This window comes from Phyllostomus hastatus, unplaced genomic scaffold, assembly GCF_019186645.2.
Source record: "Phyllostomus hastatus isolate PE091 unplaced genomic scaffold, TTU_PhHast_1.1 phas_scaffold_11, whole genome shotgun sequence".
Taxonomy (NCBI): domain Eukaryota; kingdom Metazoa; phylum Chordata; class Mammalia; order Chiroptera; family Phyllostomidae; genus Phyllostomus; species Phyllostomus hastatus.
The window spans coordinates 5,521,561-5,540,313 of record NW_025334005.1 but is presented as its reverse complement, the minus strand read 5'-3'; the positions used below and the strand labels follow the sequence as shown (position 1 = coordinate 5,540,313).

At 63.5% G+C, this 18,753-nt stretch overlaps 1 protein-coding gene across 3 annotated transcripts in view; it reads right to left on the bottom strand.

Annotated features, from left to right (window-relative positions):
- Positions 1-12,344, bottom strand: part of AHNAK (AHNAK nucleoprotein) — an 83,298-nt gene extending 70,954 nt beyond the window's left edge. For 2 of the 3 annotated variants that reach the window (XM_045855478.1, XM_045855479.1), the window contains exons 1-5: positions 12,169-12,336; positions 2,906-3,006; positions 2,446-2,605; positions 1,812-1,999; positions 547-954 (exon numbers count right to left, since the gene is read on the bottom strand). In XM_045855478.1, the coding sequence (XP_045711434.1) occupies positions 547-954; positions 1,812-1,999; positions 2,446-2,605 (756 nt within the window). In that variant the 5' untranslated portion in view covers positions 2,906-3,006; positions 12,169-12,336. Of the gene's footprint in view, positions 1-546; positions 955-1,811; positions 2,000-2,445; positions 2,606-2,905; positions 3,007-12,168 lie in introns of all 3 variants that reach the window. The other variant, XM_045855480.1, reaches the window with a different exon arrangement.
- Positions 12,345-18,753: the final 6,409 nt, after the last annotated feature.

The window sequence follows — 18,753 nt, the reverse complement described above, 5'->3', positions numbered from 1 at the left end:
CTTGGGCATATTTAGTTTGCCTCCAGGCCCCTGGCTATCAACATCAGGGCCTTGAACTTCCACACTGGGGCCAGTGATGCTGCCCTTGACTTTTGGAGCAGAGATGTTCATCCCTATACTCCCCTGTGGCTTGGCACCTTTCAGGCTTAGGTCTCCCTCAAGTGATGGTCCGGTAATCTGGGGGCCCTTCAGCTTCCCCTCAACATTGGCACAGGGAGCACTGGCTTCTAGCTGCGGGGTTTGGATGTTCCCACCCACGGTCACGCCTGGCTTGCTGCTCTCGTGCCCCACAGAGAATTCAGGTGCAGAAACACTAAACCCTGTCTCTGGTGCCTGGCCCTCAGGCCTTCCGGAGATACCAAATTTTGGCACCTTCACGGTGGGCATTTTAATTTTTCCATTATTGTCATACTCAAGAGATGGGCCCTGTACCTCTACCGCCCCACCCCTAAAAGCAGATGAAATGCCCACTCCAGGAACGTGGCCTCCCGCTTTGCCACCCAAGTCTAAGCCCTTTGCACCAACATTGATGTCTGAGCTTCCCACCTTTACACCAGGCACGGTGACCTGGAGTTTCGAGTGACTGGCACCTTGGAGCTCCGGTCCAGAAGTGACCATGGAACCTGCTTGAATGTCCACAGCAGGGCCCGTGGCTGAAGACACTTCCCCCAGGCCCGAGGGCAGCCTGATCACGGTCTTCCCAGGCTGGCTGTGCACATCCACAGTGGAGATTTCGGTCAGTTCGTGCCGTGGAATCTTGATCTTGAACTCAGGGCTGCTGATGTCGATGTCCTTGGCTCCTTCCCGGCCCGTCACATCCACAGTGTAGGCTGTGACCCTTCTAGTCACCGTGATGGTGCGACTCTGGGTCTCCCCTTCCACACCGTCCTCCGACTTCAGCCGAGGCTTGATCTTTGTGTCATAGATGCGCTGGTACTCCTCATCATCCCCGCTCTGCAGAGAGACACGCCCAGCAGAGGTTGCAGCAGAGTCTGCCTGAGTCGCAGACGCCGGCCGCAGCCCAGCCTGCTTCCCAGAGAAGCTGGGGCCATAACGGCAGTCCGAGGAGCCTCCCCGGGCAGAGCACAGAGGGCTGGCGAGAGGGGCTGACAACCACATCGCAGGAGGAAGACAGAGATTACTTGGGGAAACTCAAGGAAGCAAAAGCCTTGGGGGAGAGGAAGGGCGTGGACCCCTGGATGGCACAGTGTGGGAGAAGGATTCACCATCGGATTCTAGACTCAAATCGCCAGTCAGGTACGGGGATGCCTCCGGGCGACCAGCTCTGTCTGCACCAACTTGACCCTGAGGCTCACAACTCCCGACTCCCTGGCGCGTGATCATTGAAGTGGGGAGCCCTGGAAAGCCGGGGTGAGAGCGGCCGTGCCTGGGCGAACGCTTTCCCTGTGAGCCCCAGTATGTGTTACAGAAAGAAGCCGTCAGAAGCCCTGTGAGTCCGGGCCTCTGGAAGTAAAAAATGTCGTGTGAGGTAGAGCCGGGCACCCGTGAAGTCATGTCAAAGATGCCGGCAAAGCAGCCGACCTTCCTGCTGGCATCTAGGGCCAGACAGCATGAGCCGGCGCCCACGCTACAGCACTCTGCAGAGACTGAGCTTGAGGGGCAGCATCAGCCGCGTGCCACCCGTGAGCAGGAACCACCTGGCTGACTCAACCGAGAGTGCAGAGCAGTGAAATTAGGAGGAGGAGCAACAGGAGAGGTCCAGGAGCAGACAGAAAGCTCAGGAAGTGGGGCCAGCGGGTCAGTGCGGCTGGGGGGAAGCTCGGACGCAGGCGGGCCGGCAAGGCACTCACCAGAACCACTTCAGAGGAGTGGGAGCTGAAGACCTCGTGGGTCCAGGTCTGGCCAGGCTCAGGGGAGCGGTCCCCCTTACGGTGCAGCTTCAGGCCCACGGTGTGGTGCCCCATGCAGCTCAGCAGCTGCGTCACCTCTCCCGACTGCAGGTTGTCGAAGTAGATGGTGGCACCCACAATCTGGTCCCCTGGGCAGGGAGGAACAGGGAGCAGGTCTCAGGGAGAGGACACACAAACACGTGTGCTCGGCACTCCAACTGACTTGCATTTCATGCATGGCATGACCATTCTGCAAGGCAGGCGTGGGGGCACCCATTATACAGAGGAGGAAACTGAGGCTTAGAGAGGTCAACTAATTTTCCCAAAGTGGCAAGAGCTCGTGAGTGCTGCAGTCAGAACTGAGGACTGTCTCCAGCCTCTTCCCCACGTAACCACCTCTCCTGGGGATCCTGAGCAAGTGGCAGACACACAGAGTGGACAAGAGAGGGTAGGGCTTGGGTACCGACCATCCTGATGGCACTGGGACCCAGCCCTCCACAACCACATGTCCACTTTTGCTTGCCCTCTGCCCTTCCCTCTGCCACCCTCACCCACCCCAACCCAGCCCCCCAGGCAACGCCCTGTGGTGACTCACCCTCCTTGACCACCCCAGTGCGGGCCGCAGGGGAATTCTGCACGACCTCCTGCACAAAGACGCCATCGTCCCTCTGGGCAATGGTCAGCCCGTGGGAGGAGCCACTGCCCTGCCAGTTGGGCAGCAGCAGCTCCCGCGTTGTCTCCTCCTCCTTCTCCATCTGGAACGAGGGAAGGGGATGAGTTCAAGACAACGGGGCACAAGGCACACCGGTCAGAGGATGAGAAGGCCGGGGATGGATCTTGGGTGCGTCTCCAAAGTGCCCGCTCCTGAGGCAGAGATGCCCCAAGGTGCGGCGAACAAGATGGAAGGGAGACGGGGGGATGCCACCGGCCTCCCAGGTCACCAGCCCCATGTTGCTCCCACCCGCCCACGCCCAGCTTCCCCGATGCCACCCAGCGGTCTGCACCCTCCCCGCCCCATCGCCTCCACCCCTCTCATCACCTTCCCTCCTACTCACCTTTTGCAGGACTCAGCTCAGGAGCGAATGCCTTGCCAGGAGCCCGCCCCTCCTTCCTGTCCTCTCCTCAGTCTCTCCGTGGGGGAGCTCGATCTCACAGCCTAGGGAGAAGTTCACACTGACTGCACGCCCTCAACAACAGCTTGCTGGAACCCCAACCCGTGGCCACGCAAGCGATGGCTGACGTTCTGTTCCCCGGGCCAGACCGAAGCCCCTGACCCTCGCTGTCATCGGTCCCATCCACTCGGGACTCACCAGCCTGGAAGCACGGAGACAGGTGAGAGGAGGCCCGGCTCAGCCTCAAACCCTGGCTCTGCGTGCTCCCAGAGGGGAGACCCCCGCCAAGTCCCCTCAGATCCCCGAGCCTCCGTCTCCTCATGTGTTACCATGGAGAGGATAAGGACTTCCATGAGGACTGAAGGGGAGAGACAGCGGGCCTGGAAAGATAGATCCGGGCACAGGAGCCCCCCGACACACACAGCCCCGAGAGGGTCTCCACACCGGCCTCAGGGGGGGCTGCCACTGCACAGACAGCGTGGCCGGCACTCAGAGGCCAGCTGGCCCCAGGCCCACACGCAGTAAGGAAGCGGCTGTCCCTGGGCACAGGCCGAGACCTGGACCTCCCTCCCCACACCCGGTCATATCTGCTCTGCAGGTGGCGACGGGCAGGCCTGCAGGCAGGGACGGTGGCGACGGTGACTCTGGGTCACCCTGTCTAAATCCGTCCTCAGGGACCAGGGGGACCCTTGCCAGCTGGGAGCTGCAGGAGCCCGGTCACACACAGGCGGCCACTGAACAAAGGAAACCCCAGCCCCCCACCCGCTGACCCACCCACCCCAGGCACTGGTCCCAGCCCGAGAGGCTGGCGTCCAGCGGAGCGGCCTCAGGGACGGGGTGAGTCAGGGCCCATCTGGCCACCCACGCTGGGCCCCGGGCCAGGCTCCCATAGGTGCAGGCACTCGGGAGCAAAGGCGTCCTCCGGCCGCAGGGTGAGCTGGCAGCAGGCGAGGTGCCCCGAGAGACCGCAGGTGGGACCCCGGCTCCAGTCACCGCCTACGGCCACCCACACAAAATGGCGGTGGCAGCGTCACCCAGAGCACGTCGGGGGACCTGGGGGGGAGGCGCTGTCAATCGAGGAGCACCTGGCCCGGCGCCCCACCCTGCAGCCACTGGCACACAGAAGTGAGTCAGCCAGTCGACAGACGTGTGCGTGCGGATCGCCTCCTGCACGTCCCGCTCCGCCCGGGGCCCCGCAGAGCAGAGCACACAGGGGAGGGGCAGCTCCGCTCGGCCCAGCGCCCACCTGCCACCTGACTGCACCCCCCGGTCCTCCACGGGCCAGACGTGGGGATGCGAAGGACCCGGTTCCCGTCCTGGGTACAGAACGTGAACAGGTGCTCCAGAAGGCTTGGGAGGCTTCCGAGAGGATGAAACCTAAGTGGGGTCTCCAAGGTGCTCGTTGGCCTCTCAGAAACAGGACTGTTCGTGGACACTCGCGGGCGCTGAGCATTTCCAGTGTCACAACACGGGGGAAAGGATAGCCCACGGACCCTCAGGCACCCGCCCGACCACCTGCACTCACACCTGCGGTATTTAAGATACTGCGGCTCCTCCTCGGCACAGGTGCTCCGGGAGGCCAGCAGGGCTGTGCCGGGGGAGCAGCCCGTGGGCACAAGTGTGAGCTGGGGCCACGCCTCCGCCCTTCCTCACAGGCAGACGAGGATGACGAGAAGCCACACGGACCCTTCCCCACCCACATGAAACGGGCAGAGCCGGAACTTAAACCGCGCCCCCTGCTGCGGCCAGCGCTGAGAAGCCAGCCCGCCCTGCAGACCAGGGCCGGGCAGGGCAAGGAAGGAAGAGGCCCGCAGCAGCCCGAGGGCTTCTCGGATCTCTGAAGCCGCTGATGGCCCTGGCACCTGCCTTCCTCCCGGAGGGGGGCCCCCCACTGCTCAGCCCAGCAGCCTGGTGCTGAGCCCGCAGCGGGCACAGGGGGAGCGCGAGCTCCCCCTCGCCCACATCTCGGCCCCACCCTCCCCTCCTTCCCCAATGAGTCACTGTGGCCACAACAGCCCCAAACATGCTAAGGGCAACACCTAAAAACCACCCGACAGAGGGTTCCACAGGCCAGACCCCCAGTGCCAGAGGGGCTGGGGCTCCAGTGGACACAGGCCGTCGGCTTCCCCGCCAGCTGCTCCCACGGGGCCCCGAGCCAGACACAGTGCTAGGGACAGAGGCCCTGGGAGCACAGCCGGGAGGCTCAGGAGGGGCTTGGATTTGCCTGGCCCCAGACTGCTGCTGAGGAGGGGAGACGGCCATGTGGAGTGGAGCAGGGCCCGCAGGCCGCGAGAGCGGGAAGCCCTGGACCCGGGGCCACAGGTTGGCCCTGGCAGAGCGCCACTGGCTTCCCGGCCAGCTGGGGCTGCCAGCCACCCTGTCTGCTCTGGCTGCACCGCCCACGGGCCCAGCCAGGAGGACTCCCCTCCCCTCTCATCTCATCCGATCTGGGCCACGCAGACCAGACGGCTGGACATGGGGGTCCCAACAGGGACTCGGGGCCACCGTGCCCAGGATGTGCTCTCTGCACCTGGGCCGCAGCCCCTGGTCTCTCCCAGCCCTGGAGCCTGCGCCAAGCCCTGCGGCTCCCCCTTCCGCCCACACAAGTCAGGAGGAGCCAGGCCACCCAAGGCAGGGTCTCCGGCGCTCCGGGGAGTTCCGTGCCGTGCACTCAGCCAAGCGCCAGAAGCCTGTGCAGCTGTGTGCCGCCAACCAGGCAGGCACAGGTGGCCATTTACGTTTAAATTAACTGAAATTATATTTAAAATCTGGGTCACTGGTCGTATCAGCCACATTTCAAGAGCTCAACAACCATACACAGTTACCATACGGGGCAGCACGGAGAGAGAACATTCCCGCCCCTGCAGAGAAGGCCACGGCACCACCTGGTATGTATTTGCACGTGGAGAGAGTGAGGTCCGCGGGTGAGGACAGGGGGGCGTGGGGCCCAGAGCCCAAGGCCAGCTGCCTGCCCCCTCCTGCCCACCCCAACACGGGCAACAGCACGGGCAGGGCTGCAGCGGGGCCCCTTGAAAGCGGAGGGGGTGGGCTGCTGGGGGGGCAGAAAAGGCCTGAGATGACGTTGAGGCCCCTCCCGCCGCCAGGCTGAGAGCACACGCGTCTGAGACTGCGAGACAGAGAGCAGTTCAGGCCCAAAGCAGCAAGAAGAATGAAGTCGTCCTGTCCCTTCAAAACCTCAAAGAGGAGGGGCAGAGCCCGCGCGGCCTCTGTAGATTGGGGACGACACCCGGACAGATCCAGGGAGAGGACTCCTGGCCCCGGGCAGAGGGCTTCCACCAGGTGTGACCTCCAGAGGAGCACCCTCCCCCAGCGCCACCCTGAGCACAGCCCCTTCGTCCCCACGGCCCTCGGAAGACAGCAGGGCGGGGCTGGTCCAACGCTGTCTACTGCTGCCACAGCCGGAGACCCACATGCAGCCAGCAGCAGCGTCAAGGGACAGGAACTGGTGCACACATGCGCACACACACACACACCCCTGAGAGGCAGGACAGGGCGTCAGTGCCTCTGAGCCCCCAACCTGGACACCAGACACACGCACCAGAGGAGCTCGCGTCGGCACAAGCACCCAGCGCCAGCTGGACACGAGAAGTGACCCTCTGAGGTCACAACGAGGAGGGCACTAACAGCGACGAAACTTCCCCCAGCAGCACAGGACACACACACACACACGTGAGCCAGCCGACCCACCCCACACACGGGGCTGGGAGAAGCAGCCCCCACACCAGGAGATGAAATGACTCACCGCCGGGTGGAGACCACCGCCAGAGGGAAAGCCCCAAACCCGTGTAACCAGGGCGACCGGGGTAAACAAGACGCCCAGAGGGGCGGCCGACTCTCACACTCACTCACCAGACGTCAAAGAGGAAGAGAAAGTCCCGCATGGAAAGAAAAGCCCAACCAGCTGGAAGAGGATTCCGCAGAGCTCCCAGGGCATGCCGGGCAGGCGCTGCTGGGGTTCCGCGCCGGGGGTCCCCCTCGACCCCCAGACAGCCCTCTGTGACTAAAAATTCACGTCCTCATTTTAGAGATGCGGAAACAGGCCCCAGAGGTGGGTGCCGTGCCCAGGCCCACGGAGAGGCCAGGATTGGCGGGCAAGCCCCGAGGCCTCCGACACCAAGGCCAGCAGTCTGTAGGCGGGTCGGGGACGAGGGCACATGCAGAGGCGCACACAGGATGAGAAACCACACAGCAAGATGCGCAAGGGAGATACACGGAGGAGAGAGACCTCCGCTGGAGGTGGGGCGAGGAAGAGCCAGGGGGACACACCCACGGGAAGGTGGGCCTCGTCGTGGTCCAGCGTGGGCACAGTGGACCCAGAGTGGGCCATGTCCAAGGCCTCCCTGAGGGGTCTTCTGGTGATGAGGCTTGTCGAGGCCATGTCCCCAGGGGTCAGAAGCCCTGAGCGGCCCAAGACCCAGCTTTCTTGGGCCCCAACACGTCAAGGCCCAGAGAATCATCCCCGTCCGGGGCTTGGGCAGCACAGGACCCGCAGAGCCGGGCCTGGGAGGGCGCGGCAAACACCTCCACTCACCGAGAAATGGGAACAGCATGGGGCAGGCAGACCCTCCTCCCGGAAGGACGAGGAGAAACCCGGAGGTGGGTCTCTTCCAGGGGCCTAAGCCTCCAAATGGACCCCCACGCACGCAGCTGGCAGATCTCGGTCTGGAAAAGCAACCAGGCCCCAGTCCAACTGGAGCAGACCTGCACCGCCATCGCCGGGGTCCAGGCTGGAAGCCTGGACTTTTACACTCGGCTGATTCTGGGGGGCGCACCAGCTGGGGGGCAAGGAGGTGGGGGACACCGGTGACCAGAATGCAAGGAGCCTGTTGAGAGGATGGACGCATTAGACCCACACCAGGGACAGGGGCACTGGAGAGACACGGGTCTCTGCCTCCCTCCACCTGTGTGCACCTGCCCATCTCACGGATCAGTACCTGGGCCACCGGCCCAGCCCACAACCCAGCAGGCGGACGTTTCTCCAGCCCCGGCCGGCCCTCACCATCACGCCAGCTTCCTGCGCCTGACTTCCAGGGCCTCCCCTCTCCCACCCCAGCCTGCCAGCTGCTTCTTGGGCTCCGCCCGGCCGCCGTGCCAGCCGCCATTCCCCACCTCTCCCCACCTCTCTCCTGCGGCCACTTCCCCAGTGAGCTCAGAAGCCAGTTCTCAGTTCTCACTCTTATCGGGGAGGGAGCTTCCCTCTGCCTCCCCTGACCAGGAGGGACTCTCCCTTCCTTGTGACAGGGGGCTGGGGGCAGCACTGCATCTGCCAGCAGGCGGTCCCCCCACACCCGGCCGCAGGGCCCTGGAGGCCTGGGCCCTGACCCAGAGCTGCTGGGATGAAGACACCAACTCTGTGGATGTCGCCCTCCACGGGAGGGGTGGGGAGGTGAAGAACTGGCTGGCTCTCCCTGGGGGCGGGGGGGGGGGGGGCGGGCGGGGTGCTTACAGCTCGGGAGCCGCCGCCCACCAGCCCTACCTGTGCCCAAATCAGAGCCCCCACCGGGGCCCAGCTCTCCACCCAGTGGTGAGGTCCCGCCAGTGCAGGGCCCTCGGCTGCCGAAGAGCTGCCCCCAGCCCAGCCAGGACGCGAGGCCCAAAGTCCGGATCAGCCCCAGGCACTTCCCCTTCCCCTGGAACCTCCGCTCCAGCCCCTAGGGACAGGGCAGGATGCCCCTCCCTGGCCGCCCAGGGCAGCGCCTTGCTCCGCTCAGCGGGGCCAGGCCTCATCCCCAGGGCTGTCCTTGCCCTCCTACGGGACCCCTGGACACAAACTCCAGGGTCCAGAACCCGCCCGGGATGGAGAAACTCACTTCAGTCCTTACCCACGGCCCCTGCGGTGCCCGTGAAACTTCCACCACCAGGGCGAGTCCCGACACTGCCCCCTGCCCGACAAACCCCAGACACCAGCCGTGGCGACACACCCAGGCCCAAGGCAATGCGGGGACCACCGTGGGCAGACAGAGGGACACCCTCATGCCTCGCTCTCTCTGCCGTGACACTGGCCGACGCAGCACACCCCAAGGCCACAGTGAAACCTCCACCCTGGACCCAGGACCTCCCGCTGCTGCGATGGCCCAGCCGGCCCCCTGATGGGAACAAAGGCCAGCAGGAAGCAAGAGGGGCTCCACCAAAACACACGGCCCTACTGAGCCCTGCCGTGCCCACCCTCGTGGCCCCGCCATGGGCCCTGGGAAGGCCCGTGGGCCCGTGGCATGGCTGGAACCTAGGGAAATGGCAGCCCCTGGGAGCCCGGGTGAGGCCACGGGAGACCCAGAGAGCAGAGGCCCCGGACACCGGCCGGCCACTGTAACATGCTAAACCCTCTCCAGTGGCCACCTCCCTTCCACGTGGTCAGCCCGGCTCCAGGGAGAGAAACCTGGGGGTGGCTGGGAGCGGTGGGGGAGGGCCAGCTGGGGCAGAGATCCTGCTAGGAGTCAGACCAGCTCTCCCAGTCTGCCCCTTTGTCTGTCCCCAGGCGGTTCCCAGGTTCTGAGGAAGGTGGTGACCACACCCAAGGCCCCACACACCCCTCCACCCCCACCGCTTCGCCGCAACCCCTCAAACCAGCTCCTCAGGCTCCGGGAGGAGCTCTGCCAGGGCCGTGATGAGCTCAATTCCAGGCTGAGCCAAAGGATCCAGCCTGGCAGTGCCCAGGCAGCACCACCCAGGGCCTCCCTGGGACCAGGGGGAACCCCCGGGGGGACCCCAGCTCCTCCCCTGTTCTTGACTGATGCTGGCCTCTTCCCTCACAGGTCTCCCACAGGTCACTGTGTCATGCCCCTGCCCGGGCCTCGGCCCCTGAACCCAGTCTGGCGGGTGCAGGTCCTGAGCACCATGAGGTGAGCTCTTCAAGGAGCCCCTTGAATCACGGACCCTTGGCTCACAGCTCTGGGCCTCCTCCTCTGGGTTGCAGCCCTAAGCTCGGAACGACTGACTTCTGTGGCTGCCCGTGGTCGGCGTTCTCTGAGCCCTGTCCCTCGGCATAACCTCTTAAGAGTGGGGTTTTAGGGATATCCTCCAATCTCCACCTCCAATCACCCCAGGCCCTCTGCCTGCCCAGCTCACACAGTCCCAGGCCCGTTCCCACCTTCCCTCACAGCTCACAGCTCACAGCTCACAGCAAGAAGGAGCCCCCCAAGCCCAGTGCTCCCTCGGCTCTCCACTCCCGCACGCGGGCCCAGCCCGTCATCCCAGGGCAAGAAGGAAGCTTCCCCATTCAGCTTCGAAAGGAAGTGAGTGCCACACCCTGCCCCAGGGGTTTCCCTCCCAGCGGGCAGGGGAAGAAGGGGGCGTGAAAGCAGAATCTACTCCCCTATTTTAGACCCAGCATAGGTGGGGCCCCTACAATGTCTCCCAAGGCATTGTCGATCTCCCTCTCTCCCCTGCACGTCCTAGCCCCCCCAAGGCATCCCTGCACCCCACAAAATCAGCCCAGCCCCTACCGTGTGCTCGTCTGTGTGAGGAGGGCCACGTGACCCCTGAAATCAGAGGCTACGGTCTAACACGGGACACTCTCAAAACCAATTATTGGGCGCCTGACGGTATGGTGGAGACACAGAAGTAAATATCTGGGTCACTTTCTCCCAGAAATTCCAGGCCATTCTCTAAGGACCCCACTTCCCAGGGGAAGACACCGACCTCCCTTGCCACAAATCCACTCCACAGAGCAGGGCACTCAGCAGCCACGGCAGGCTCCCTGGGGACCCCTGAGCACCACCACCACCTCTCGGCGGCCACACCCTGTGAAAGGCGCGAGCACACACATCCCACATAATTCTCTGCGGCCACATCGAGCAGAGGCGCCAGAGCCACCACCCCCACCTGGTGTCCAGGCCCAGTCAGAGCTGTGAGATGCCTCATCTGCCCACTCCAGTCCCCTCCCACGCAAGGGGCACTGCCGGTCCGGCCCAGACCCGACGGGTCCCTCCGGGCCAGCGTCGCCAGGGAGCTGCGCCCCCACATCCCCTGCCCGGCACTGCAGGGGTCGCCCAGCCCCGTGAGGGGAGGGCCAGTCCCTAGCACACTGCACACCCTCTCGCGGCAGGGGAAAGCCTTACATAACACAGTTCGAACACACCCTAAGCACGCTGCCTTTCCAACTCCGCCGCGGGGACCTGGCCCCCGGGCCCTCTCTCCTGGAGCGCACCTCGCGTCCGCGCAGGGTTGCAGGGAGCGCAGCTCGGCCCTCCTCCAACGCCGAGCACGGCTCCAGCCCCCAACTCCCACACACAGCCCCTTCCTCCTCCCCTTTGCCCCCCACCACTCCTCCCGAGTTCTGGTTTGAATTAGTCACCGGCTCCAACCACCACATTCCTCAGGCTGCTGGCGCCAATCCAGGCGCTGGGGCGGGGGCCATCCCGCCCGGACGGGTTTGGGAGTGGGTTGGGGGACAGAGCACCGCCTCCGGGGGAAGGGGCGGTCCCAAGGGCGGTGCCGCCGCGCTGTCCCCCCCCTTCTCCGCCCACCCCAGTGCAGGAATCTCCCTAATTATGTCCCCCACCCCCACTCCCACCCGTCCCGCAGGGAGGCGCGCTGCAAACTTGCAGGCTCCCCAGCCCTAAAGGAAGAAGGGAGTTTTCGGGATGGGGTACACAGAGGAACAAGGCTAGGGTGCGGCAACTGGAAGGGGGTTGGGGGGCAGCCAGGAGCAAGTGAGAGGGAGAGGCGGGTGGTACAGAATTGGGTGGGGCCGGGAGGGCCGGGGACGCGGAGTTCGGGGTGGAGGTGTGGGGTAACGGGAGGGACAGGGGCAGGGGCGTCCGGAGGGGCCAGGGGGCCGCGGCAAAGATCTCGGAAACTTCTCCTGTAAACAGGGAATAGGACCGGATCAGCGCGCCCAGCCACCGCCCCACGCAGAGGGAGGGGGTGGGACGGGGGCCACCAGGCCAGGAACGCGGCGCCCTGACGTGCAGTAGGGCCAAAAACCAGCCCTCGAAAGAAATACGGACCGGAGCAAAGCACGCTTTGGAGCAACTTGCCAACTTCGCCCAACTTGCACCCCAACTCCCGAGCCGGAGCTCGGCTCCCAGGGCGCGACAGCCCCGGACTGCCCAGCTTGTTCCAAACTGTTTGAATCCTCCCAGTGACACCCACCGAAGTGCCTCGCCCAAGCCCTGCACCCCACCTCCCTTCCCCGCTCCCGGTGTCCGGTTTCCGGACCGCGCCTCAGTGCGCCGGGCCCTTACCTGAGCGCTCAGCCCCGGGGCACAGACATAGCCCGCGCTGGGCCGTGGTCGCGGTGCTGCGGCTGCTGCAGGCGTCGAGCCCCGGTCGGGGCGGGTCCGGCAGGGCGGGCGGTGCAGTCCCCGCGGCGGAGCTGCTCCGAGTGGCCGGGCCCCCGTGCAGGGAGGCGGCTCTTGTAACTCCGGCTGGGGCGGGCGGGTCTGCCCAGAGCTGTGGGGAGAGGGCGGGGCCGGGCGGGGCCGCAGTGGGGTTGGGACCAGCGAGCTGGGCCGACTCTGCAGGGACGCGGGAGCGGGCTGCTGGGGGCGGGGAGGGTGGGAGTGGAGGGGAGAGACCTGGGGACAAGGGGGCGCATGTCCGAGATGCTACCTACCCCCGCCCCCATCCGCTGCCCCCTGTCCCGGCCCGAGCCTGGGACTGCCACCAACGAGTGCACTGTGGGGCTTCTCCCGCAGGAAACCCGTCCCAGCTCGCCGGAGCTCATCCACCCAGCTGCAGCGGGGAATCAGAACATTTTCCAGGAATGAATAAGGGGTTCAGAAAGGCGTCTGGGGAGCTTGGGCGGTTCAGCTGCGACCTCCAGACTGACACTGACCTTTCGAGATTTTTCTCAGCACAGGCAACTGCACTTGAAATCCTAGGCCTCAGTCTCCTCACTTGGCTCCCAAGTTCCATGCAGACGCGCCCCTTTTTCATCTTCCCTCTTTCTGGGGGCCCCCTCCCCCCTCCCCCCACAGAACCGGCTTGGAGACCCTGCCGCACCTCTCAGAGCCGGAGTCACCAGGGCCGGCACCACTGCCGCAGCGGCGCGGGAGTCAGGCTTGCACCCCTCGGCCCCAGCTGCCCCCCTTTCTCCAGACCCCCGGCAGCAGCCGGGAAACCGTGCTCCCGCGTGCCCTCCACCTGCCCATTCCCTCTCCGAGCCCCTCCCCCACCTCCCACTTGCTGGACGCTTTGTCTCCAAATTTACAGTCATTTCCCACAGCCACTTCGAACTGCATGGAGATTTTATTAAACGCTTAATGATAGGGTGCGGGGTCCTTCTGCCTACACCCACCCCCTTCCACACCCCCATTCCTTCTCCCCCAGGAATCCTCTATCCTCCCTCCTAGCCGCCACCCACCGCCCACGTCAGGCCAGCTTTCCTTCCTTCCCCAGTGCTGCAGAGGGGAGACCCCAGGCTGGGGACCTGAAAAGACCCCCTCCCCCTGGGCAGGAGCACCCTCCTTGCTGCAAGATCGTGAGTGGGCTGGGGCTGAGACCAGAGGCCCTGTCCTCTGAAATGGCAAACATGTTTACAGGCTAAAAATACCCAGCAGCCAACTCTGCTGCCAGCCCTGGGGGCTGTGTCCCAGGTCCAGTTACCCACACAGGGTGCAGGCTGTGGGGGAGGGAAGAGACGGCCGAAGGAGACACAGACGTGCAGACACTCATCATGGGCCCAGAAAGGTGGAGACACGTGGAGACACTCAGGCAGGCACGGACACGCAGAGGCACAGGGAGAGAGCAGAGAACTAGGCACCGGCATTTCCTCTGTTTTATTGTGTGTGTGTGTGTGTGTGTGTGTGTGTGTCTCTCTGTGTAACGCACACACACCCAGAGCGCGACCTAACCCCACAGACAGGCAGGCCCGCACCAGAGCACGCACATCACAGCACGCAGTGCCGGACCAGAGACTTCCTGGGGGAGTCTCCCTATTTGGTTCTGCACCCCTTTCCCAGCGCCTTCCTGATCTGAAGACGCACAATCTAAACTTCACAACGTTGGGTTGCTTTAAAAAATAATCATAGAAAGAAAAACCAAGAGCCAATGATGTCCTTTACCAATGGCTTTTCGATTTTTATTCCCTTTACCGTGTACTCAGCACTTGAAAGGCGAATCGAGGATACAGAGAAACTGAAGCAGGCTGTGACGCTGTAAGTCAGCTAACCCTTGTTGATGTCTTTTAAATAAAATCAATAATAACAGGGTGGTCAGTGGAATATCATTTAAAAGAAAAGTAAATAAAATCAACAGTACCTCCATATGGTGAAGAATGTCAACAGGGCGGCAAGGCCGGACAACACAAACAGTGCCCCCCCTGCTCCCCACCCGGTGCCCCTCCGGCAGGCGCACTGTGAGTAGTTCACCAAAGGACTTTTCACTTGATGGCATGACTCATTTGCTTCCCTGACAATGCACGTTCTCCCTGTGCCCAGCAAACACGGGAGCTGCTTTCTACCCAGGTTCTCACCTGGGAAAGATAGTTACGGCGCAACTCGGGCCAGGAAGACGTAGATACGGTATCTGCAAAATGAAGGGCTCCGGGAGGGGCCCCTGGGAGGGAGGGGCCAGAGCAGGAAGGCAAGAGTGGGGAGGGTGTGGATGCTGGTGTGGGTGTGGCGCCCTCACCTCTGCTAGGGCCCCCCAGGAGCCAGAGAGCAGAGGCTAGTGTCCCAGGCTCAGGGCCAACTTATCAGCTCCATTGTTTGCTCTGGCCGGCCTGCTGGTCAACAGGGAAGAAGGCAGGACAGGCTGGTTTTGGGAGCAGCCGCAGAATAGTGATTGCTGTCCAGGTAATCCATTCACTGGGGCTGTCACTGCCAGGTTGGGGTGGGGTGGGGAGTCCCGGGGACTGGCTCCTCCCGGCCTCCAGGCTAGAAGCTAGAGAGGGGTAACCAAGACCCTGCCCCCTAAGAAACCGTGACCTTTCCTGCTGCAGCCAGAGCTGGGGTTTCCTAGGGCAGCCCATTATATAGCCCAGGGGAAGGGAGTATTTTCAACAGGTTTTTTTCTTTCCCTCAAGAGTTTTCAATGATGCCATTGAAAATACACACTTAGACATGTCTGCCAACCCTCTTCTGCCCATTGCTGTCGCGGCCCCCCCACCCCCACCTCACCCCCAAGGGACGTGCACGGTGGTTGTGTCTGACACTGCAGAAGGCATTTTCGTGTGTTAGTTCATCTAATGGTCTGGGGTTGCCTCTGGGAGCGAACGGTCTCGGAGAGGGTTCGTGATTTACCTGCAGCCGCACAGCTCTCAGAAGCAGGGGCCACAGCTCTCACTGGCTCCTGAGCCCCACGAGGGCAGGGGTATCCCGTTCTCCCTGTGCCTAGAGCAGTGGCTGGCATGGAGCACTCCCTCAGGATTGCATTGTTGAGTGAATGAATGAACTTTTCGCAACAGTATCCTGTGCCCCACACCCCCCCCTCGGTCTCAGCTCCCCCTGCCCATATCAGTCCCCCCACTTGTAGACTTTGATGCCGCTGCACAAACATTTCCCATGGCCCACGCCACCGGCGCCTGTGGTGCTGTGGTGGTCCAGGAGACAGACAACCTGCAGGATAATGAGTCCTTTCCGTCCCAATGCTGCAAAGAAAAGCTCTGTCCGGGTTCAGATTCCTCCGTCAAAATAAGGGCTGTCCAGGAATCCGGGAGGACTTCAGCCGACCCGGTGGCACTCCGCCCCTCCCCCCCCCCCAGCAGAGGCAAAGTCCCAGACCACGGTCCTGCAGGCTCCCTGGCAAAGCCAGGTGAGCTCCAGGACTTGTCGTCACCGGGATCCCCCAGCTTCCTCCAAGGGCTCTCCCTCGGGGCTTCCCTGATGTGTACAGTAGTGTCTGAACGTGGACTCCCGTTGCCCAGCGACCGTGCCTGTTTTGTTCCTATTATGCCCGTTTCCACAGCAACCAGAAAGGGGCGTTCTGTGGGCAAGCCCCTTGCCAGGGGATTCCCCTTCCGCTCCCTCCTGGCCACAAGTCCCCTTCTTTGAAACCGGTGGTGCCTTACAGAAAAGGAAAGACGTTGACAGTTCAAAAAGCGATCGTAGTTTTCAGGCTTCGATCTCAGAAAGGAAGTGAAGTGTACAGTGTGTTCGAGGTCCCTTTGGCATGGCCACCTTAGCGGCAGAGAAATGGGCTGGCCGTCAGCCCTTCCTGGAGCCGTCGGGGGTGGCCCAGACCCCACCTCCACCCAGGCCCTTCTCCTTTCAGTCCACGGCTTCCTAACTGCCATCCTCCTCCGCGGGTCAGCCAGCCTCCTGGGTGATCCTGGGACCCGAACAGTCTTATTTCCTGAGCAAGTGGCAAACCCCGGACTCCTAATCCCAACTCAAAAGTCTGACGCCAGGTGAAACCACCCTCCTCCAGTTCAATGCAAATCCCAGGCTGTCTTTAAGGCTCAGGTTTCAAACAAGGAGTTCCTGAATTACTCAGACCAGACAGTCAGGATACCGGCACCTCCCTGTCACACTCGTCCTAAACCAAAGTCTTCAGCCCCAAACAGGGCCCAAGTCCCAGCTGCTTAGAGAACTAGAGCCAAGCCAACGTGCTCTGAGTACGGACTCCGTGGGGGGAAAGGAGGCAAGGAAAAACTGTCAGGCCCAGGGCGAGGGGACAGAGGTGGGCGGGGAGAGCAGGGCAGGTGGCCACCCCAGGCCTGGTTAGAGTCCAGGCAGCAGCGAGAGGCGGCCTGGAGGCTGGTGAGTCACGGGTGTGGGGATGCTGCTGTGGGAGCAAGAAGATAATAGGAAACGTGGTCCCGAGATTAAGGAAAAGAAGCTGCAAGACACGACTGAATAACGCTGTGTGAGGAGGGAGGGAGGGAGGGAAGGAGGGAAAAAAGAAGAGCTCCGAACTGGCCTGGGGACTGGGCCGACCAGCTTGTAAACAGGAGTCGAGGGAGGGAGCTGGAATGATCGGAGCAGCCAACGCCCGGCCGGCTCCCTCCCCGGCGGGGCGCAGGGCGCAGGGCGCGGGGAGGGAGGGGCCCAGACAGGGGAGCACCAGGCCCCGTCGCCCCTTTTTCGGATTCTGCCTTTCTCCCCTCTTTTCCAACTTCCCCTGCCTTTCCCCCCGAGTTCCCCGGGGTGGGGGGAGGGGAAGGCAGATCAGCCCAGGTTTCCCTCGGTCCGGAGCTTACACTTTCCAAGTCTGGTTGAAGGAAATCAGGCCGAGCAGGGAAGGAAGGGCCTAGGCTGCTCCGTGCCTGAGTCACCACATAGTTGAGGTTCCTGTTACTGGAAGCCCCGCCTCCTCTGCACCCTGTGCCCTCTGTCCGCCCCAGCCCCAGCCCCAGACCTCGGATCCCTAGGGGTGACCCTGCCCCAGGCCTCGCCCCTCTTCCACGCTTCTGACCCCAGCAGGGGCTGCCGGGCTCTCTGGGCAGCCCTCAACACAGCCGGGTCCCCGCTGCCCCGCAGACCTAGCATGCTTCGCCCACCGTGCGCACCCCCCGGGGCCTTGGAGGGAAGCGTCCTCCTGCTCCTCGCAGGAGCCAGAGTGACTCAGGGAGCGGCTGCGAGAGCCCTGCAAAGACTAGCATGTGCCCTTGATAAGTCACTTCCCCTCTCTGGGCTCCCGTTTCCTCCCCGGTAAAACGAGGGACTCCTTGGTGTGGTTGCCCCAGCAACCCCTGCATGTGGTGCATTTTCTGCGCGTGAGTCAAGGAGATGGAGAGTTACTACCGAGGACAGTGGGATAAAGGGGCGTGTTTGCTGACCCCTGTCCTGGCCGTGGGAGTGAGTGGGTGGGGTAGGCCCTGTCACCGCAGGGCAGCCAACACCCTAGGCAACTCGGTGACTCAGATCCCATATCGAGGTGGACTGGCAGGAAAGCACCCCGTGGCCTCCTGTGAGTCAGGAGAAATGCGGATCTCCCTGCAGAATGGCCGCGGCCCCCGCTACGACAGCTCTCCCTCGCACCTGGACAGCGCGAGCCCCGCGCAGCCCGCTTCCTTCGGCGGGCGGGCGCCCGTCCTTCCTCCCTCCTGCCTGGCCTTCCGCACTCATCCGCACCGCCTCGCTTTCCCCTCCTCCGCCCGCTCCCCCGGCCCTGCCACGCCCCCTCGTTTACCCCTTGGCTCTGCCCGTCCTCACTATCCCCCTCCCCCCAGCCGGTCCCGGCAGAGCCAGCCAGAGGATTGCAAAAGGGCTGAGCCAGCGGGAGAGGCCCTCACATGACAGCTGCTCCCGCGGCCGAGGGGAGGGGGCCGCTGAAACCCGAGGGAGGCGCATTCCTGGGAAATCCGATCAGAAATAGCCCCAAACCCTGACGGACCGTCCTGCCCCAGCTCTGGTCGCCCCGCCCCTGTGTCCACTAGGTAAAGGCCAGCGGCAGGATCCCTCCCGAATCCCGAGGAAACCGGGAAACAAAGGTGGGCGGGGCTACAAGAGGGGCGAGGGTGACAAGAAGGAAGAGAACCCGGGAATATCTCTTAAGGTCATCAAAGCCATCGCTGCCCCTGACCCAGCCCCACCTGCCCGAGGAACTCTCTCCTATGAGGGATTCAAGTCAAGGGCTGCTCCCCAGCCTTTGCCACTATCCCACACTCCGCCCATCCCTTGGGTGCTGGGGCACCGGGGCACCCCGGTGATTCCACTGGAGGAAAACGAGGGCCTCCTCGGGGAGCGGTGCCAGCCCGACTCGGACAGACAGACAAGAGCAGGTGGCACGGTTCCTCTAACCTCCAGGAGTGCCAGCACTCCTGCTCTGCAGCCTCACAGGACTGGAGCAGAGGGTGGGCACCCCGGGGTTGCCCTGAAGCAGGCAGGACCACAGCTACGTGGGCAAGAAACAGTGTCCTGGACGGGCGAGCCGAGGAAGCCACA